The sequence below is a fragment of the Oryx dammah genome, unplaced genomic scaffold, assembly GCF_014754425.2.
Source record: "Oryx dammah isolate SB20612 unplaced genomic scaffold, SCBI_Odam_1.1 HiC_scaffold_19, whole genome shotgun sequence".
NCBI lineage: Eukaryota > Metazoa > Chordata > Mammalia > Artiodactyla > Bovidae > Oryx > Oryx dammah.
The window spans coordinates 14371975-14377311 of record NW_024070203.1 but is presented as its reverse complement, the minus strand read 5'-3'; the positions used below and the strand labels follow the sequence as shown (position 1 = coordinate 14377311).

General features: G+C 60.0%; 1 protein-coding gene across 1 annotated transcript; it reads right to left on the bottom strand.

Moving 5' to 3' along the window:
* Positions 1–326: 326 nt before the first annotated feature.
* On the bottom strand, positions 327–3605 carry LYPD2 (LY6/PLAUR domain containing 2). Its single transcript, XM_040261657.1, has 4 exons — positions 3577–3605; positions 2218–2278; positions 966–1085; positions 327–602 (listed from the first exon to the last, which is right to left on the bottom strand). Exons 2-4 carry the CDS (start codon positions 2273–2275, stop codon positions 394–396), a joined length of 387 nt encoding a protein of 128 aa, XP_040117591.1. The 5' UTR covers positions 2276–2278; positions 3577–3605; the 3' UTR covers positions 327–393.
* Positions 3606–5337: the final 1732 nt, after the last annotated feature.

Here is a 5337-nt window from a genome sequence, read left to right as displayed (position 1 = left end):
GTCCAGCTCTAGTGGGTGTCCAGCTCTAGTGGGTGTCCAGCTCTAGTGGGTGACCCAGGTCTAGTGGGTGTCCAGGACTAGAGGGTGTCCAGGTCTAGTGACCATCCCCCCTTACCCCATCACGGGGAGATGGAGGGCCCACAGACAGATGGGGCAGCGGAGTGGCCGAGAGAGAGCCTGGGCCCGGTAGAGGGGCTGGGGAGATGGAGGGGCTAGAACGGCCAAGGGGGACACGGCCTAGGCTGAGGAGCCAGAGCTGCAGCGGGCAGCCCTCCCCCCATCCAGCAGGCAGGTCTGCTTCCAGAAAACAGATTCAGGAGGCCTGGTGCAGGTGTGGGCCATGATTCTTCAGAGGCGCTGGGGGCTGGGCTACACGGGGCTGCGGGCCATGGTCTAGAGATGGAGGCTCAAGAGTGGGGTGATCAGGAGGAGGGTGCCGGCCAGGCTGCGGGGGCTGCCCAGGGTGGGCGCCCCGTCCACGTTGCACAGGTCAGTGTTGCAGCAGGACACGGGCCGGGTCCAGCCGATGCCGTCCACGTCCGAGGGCACGCACTTGCTCGCACAGGACTTCGTCACCGTGGAGTCCCCCAGGAAGGGGTACACTGGGGGCATGGGGGCACCAGTGTCAGGCTGACCCCGAGCCCCAGCCCAGCCTCCTCCCGCAGCACCCACTCTGCCTCAACCCCTCCATGACCCGGCCCCTCCTTCCTTCCACCACCATTGCACCAGGGGCGCGTAGTGACTTGTTCAGATGCCTCGAGGGGTGAGGCCACTCTGTGACTCCCCAGCAAGGCTGCAAGAGCCTCCCATTCCAGGAAGAAGGGTGAGGAAAGAGGGAGGGAGCCTGGCTGCTTGGACCAAAAGCTCTTTCTGGAAATGTCAAAGGTGGTGGCTGCTCTCTGCACACAGGGCCTGGGCTGGAGGCAGCTCTGACCCTGGGACCCTGCCCAGCCTGCCCCACTGACCTGTCTCCAGGGAGTAGAGTGTGGTCTTGCACATGGTCTCGTTGGCATTGCAGGTGGTGATGGTGACGCAGCTGGACACGCTGATGGGCTCGGGACACGTGTAGCATTGCAGGGCGACCACTGGGGAAGGGCGCGGCCAGGGCTGGTCAGGCAGGCCTGTCCCTCCCAAGGCTTGGGACCCAGGAGCCTAGGTTTGAGGGGGACAACACCACCGAGCCTCCAGTCGCCCACCAACCAAAACCCCAGGAAGATTCAAGAGCCGTGAGCTGGGTCCCTGAGTCCTGAGGCAGAGTGTGCCCCTGGCGGTTGGGCTTAGCCTGCCGGCCAAAGCTGAGATGAAGCTGTGTTGGGGGTGCTGGGAAGGCATGCGGAGGTGAGGCCACACCCACACCTCTGCAGTAAAGGGCCCGGCAGGGGCCCGGAGGACCTCACTGCAGCAGGTCGCCCCCCTGGCGTCCTCATCAGCAACATGCAGGACCCCAAGTGCTGCAGGGGGATTGGGGATCGGGCAGGGAAGTGTATGGCATGCAGGGTGGGCTGAGCCGGGCCTGCTGTGCCTGTTGGTAGAAGCTGAACAAGGGAGAGGAGGAAAGCTCAGGCCCAGAGGGACGCAGGCGGGTCAGGGTGCAGGCTGGTGGGCTGACCCTTTCCTTCCAGCACCGGTGCCCCAGCCAGGCCCCCGCAGCCTGGCCCTCCGCCCCCACTGCTGTTACTGTGTCTCCCAGACACTTCTGTTTCCTCCTGGACAGGACAGCCTGGCTGGGGCCCACCCCACCAGCTCCTCCTCAAATTGGGAGTGGCGCCCGTGAGGGTCTGGGTGTCTGAGACCCAAGTCCCCCAGGATGTCCAGTCTGCTTCCCTCTTCTCCACCTCCTGCCGCCCCAACCCCAGTGCCTCCCCGGGGTTGCCACGGCATCTCCTGAGTCCTGCCCCAGGAACTACAGCACCGGAATCTGGGAATGTGACTCTGACCTTGCCCGCCTGCCCCAGCGGAGATCCCGTCCCTGGTGCCCACGCCCCCGATGAAGGGCCATTCCCCACAGTGGGCACCCAGGACCTTGGCGGCCAACCACCCTGCCAGTCCCAGCCCTGGACAGCGCCTCCCGCTGTCCCCGTCCTCACCGTCCCTGGACCGCAGGCACCCCTCTGCCGGTGCCCCTCCGCGCCTGCCCCCCCACGCCCTCCTCACCTCCCTGCTTTCTGCCTCTCCCTGGCCCCCCACTGCTCCCTCCGGCCTCCCGGCACTCCTCACCGAGCTCACAGCAGGCGGCCAGCACCAGCGCTGGCAGTGCCAGCCGTGTCCCCCACATGGCCTGCCCCTCGGGGATGGGAGCACCGTGCAGCCACCCTACCGGCCAGCCGAGCAGATTAGGTGGATCGGTTTGGTGGCGGAGGTACGGAGGCCCGCCCCCTCCCTGGGGGCCCCACCCACCTCCACCTGGACCCGCTCCTCACTCCTCGGTTGCTCTCCTCCACCCCTCCCTGCCCCTTCCTCATTCCTCCGCCTCCCGCGGTCTGGGCCCCTCCCCGCACCCTCATGACCCCCGCTCTTATGATTGGGGGTCCTCGCCTGCCTCTGTAACTCCCTCGGGGGTGCTCTGACTTCTCCTCACCAGACAGTACTGCCCTCAGGATGGCCTCAGCCTGCTTGGAAGGGAGCAGCAGAGGGGGGCTCCCCTGCACCCTGACTCCCGCCTCTGTCAGGGGCCTTGGATGCCCATTCCTTTCTGCGGTGTTGAGTCCCGGTCTAGTGGTTCTGGGTTCGAGTCCTCCCAGGGTGCCCAGGCCCCAGTGCATGCTTCTTTGAGCTGGTCATGTGGGGTGTCGTGATGGGGAAATGGTCACCTGGACAACCAGCCAAAATGTGCTCAGAGGCTTAAGGGCACAAAGACAGCAAAACTGCTGGGTCAACAGAAAGATCCTGGACGGCGGCGGGGGAGGGGTGGGTTTGCAGGGGGACACAAATCCTGGTGTCCCGTCCAGGGTCCGGCATGCCTTGATCGGAGCCCTTGGTCCTGCTGCAGGTCAGTGAGTTGACAAGATGGGCCTGGCCCCAGACTCAGAAGGGGGAGAAACGGATCCAGTCCTCGGTTCAAGCAGCTCCAGGCACTGCTCCCCAGCCCGCCCACACGCCCCCGCCCCAGGGGCTGCGCCTCAGCCTCTCCAGGGTCTGCCCTGTCTGTGACCCTGCCTCCCCGCTCTGGGCCCCACGCTGCCCCAGCCAGCACCGGTAGGTGCGGGACAGGGCTGCTGACAGGCCTTGTTGGGCGGGCTGGGCCCCGCTCACCCAGCTCTACCACAGCCCCGCAGGGCTCCTCCCTCCTCTCCCACCAGGTCCAGATCTCACTCCCCTCCAGCTCCGTCCCTGCCTTCCTCCTCCAGGGTGTCCTTCCCTCCTCTCATCCTGCGGCTGAAATTCTGCCTGGGAGCCCCCCACCCCACCCGATGGCCCCCAGTGGCCTTTTCTAGGCCCAGGGGCAGCAGCTCCATGTGGGCTGTGGTCTTTGATCCTGAGACTGGGAGGGCTGCGTCTCCCTGGGCACCAGGGTGGGGAGGGGCGCCCAGCCTTCCCTAAACACCCAGAAGGTGTCAGACACTCCACCCACCGGACCTGGTTCCTGACACTACGGCGAGCCGGTGGTGCCAGAGTTTCAGATGCGGGATGAGAGGCTGTCGCAGCGAGTTGACAGGCTGGTCACTTCAAAGGGAGGGCTGGGTGACAGCCAAGACAGCAGCTGGGCTTGTCTGATTCTGCCGCTCCCCAGGCCGCCAGGGTGATGCTGGGCGCGGCTAACAGGAACAGACAGCACCTCACACACCCCAGCTTCCTCCTGGCCCATTCTCCCAGCGGCTGGCCCAGCCCAGTGCCTTCTGTCCTTAGACCCAGAGACCCCACCTGTCCTTTTCTTCTGGAACAAGTCTGGCCTCTGGGCATTAGCTCCTCCTAGAGTTTCTGCCTGACACTGGTGGGGAGATGCAGGCTGAGCCTTTCTGAAGTCACAGCTGTGCACAGGGTGAGGAGGAATGTGCCCCAGCCAGGGTTTGGGTGCTCTGCTGGGAAGCCTCCCTACCAAGAGGTCTATGCCCTTCCCTGTTCCTCTAGAGGCCTTGGGGTCAGTGTGTACAGTGTGGCCAGGGTCAGAGGTCAGAGTGTGAGAGATCAGTGTGACTAGGGTCAGGGGTCAGATTGTGACCAGGATCAGAGTGTGACCAGAGTCAGGCTCAGTGTGTGACTGGGGTCAGGGGTCCGGTATCACCATCACTTTGTCTGGGAAGCTCTTGTGTCCTTAGAAAGAACAAACTAGACAAGTAGGTTAAAAAGGCAGGGAACAAAGGTCACTAAAAGAATTACTGTAACCAGCAGTCCAAGCAGGAGTCAGAACCAGTAGCAACTTTGATATTGATCCAGGTAGAGTCAACACTTGGGTTACCCTCTTCACAGGAATGGAGCCATTTGGAGTGGTCATATATATTTTTTTATGTATTTTAACCTAGTGTTATCGACGTAAGTACAACAGACCCAGTTAGAAGTAGTTGAAGGACTGACAACCTGAACGTTAGCAGACAAAATAAATCTTTTTTTTTTTCCAGGAGAACGAGCCTGAAAGCCAACCTGGACCTGGTGCTTTACCAGGTAGCCAGTTGTCTAAGTTTGTCTGAGTAGGTTCTAGTCTTTTAATGTGGTATTAACATATAAGGCAAAGTAGTTGTCTCCAGTAACAATTTTAGCGTTTTTCTAGGTATGAGAAGATATAAGAATTTGGGCTCAAGAAAACGCTTACACGAAGATATCTTAACTATCTGAAGGCCTGTTTTGTCCATTTTCCCAGAGCACAAAGTGAGTGACTGATTCCTGCTCTCCATCCTGAATTCCTTCAGGGGGTGTGAAGGGCAGGGATTTAACCTTTGTAGAGGCAGCAGCGAGTGCTGGTTTCCAGTCAGCAGGGCCCCTTCACAGCCACAAGTTGACCACGGTTTGGGGGCATTCCTTGGCCATTTTGTCCCATGGTGCTAGGAATGCTTATTCCCAGGTCTGTCAAAGATCTCACTCAGTGTGCTGTTTCTGGACCAGGCCCCATGAGCAGCAAAAGTCTCTGGACCACACCTACCTTACTGGCCTCTTGGTCCAGGGAAATAGTCCCTCTTGTTGCTTCTTCTTGTATCTGCAGTCACACTATTACAGTCATTGATCTCATATGGAACTGTAGCCCATCATTTTCTCAGGGGCTCAGTCACACACTTGGTAATGTAAGAAACAACACTTTTTGAAACAGGCAATATAGAGAATTATAATAAATAAAATATATTATATTAAATATATTGTATTTATAATTTATGTTAAATATATTAAATTCTGTTAATAACAAAATTT

Coding starts and splice junctions, on each gene's coding strand:
- LYPD2 (XM_040261657.1), bottom strand. CDS start 2,275: ATGTGGGGGACACGGCTGGCACTGCCAGCGCTGGTGCTGGCCGCCTGC. Junction 1,086..2,217: donor GGCCGCCTGCTGTGAGCTCG/GTGAGGAGTGCC, acceptor GCCCTTCCCCAG/TGGTCGCCCTGCAATGCTAC. Junction 603..965: donor ACTCTACTCCCTGGAGACAG/GTCAGTGGGGCA, acceptor CCATGCCCCCAG/TGTACCCCTTCCTGGGGGAC.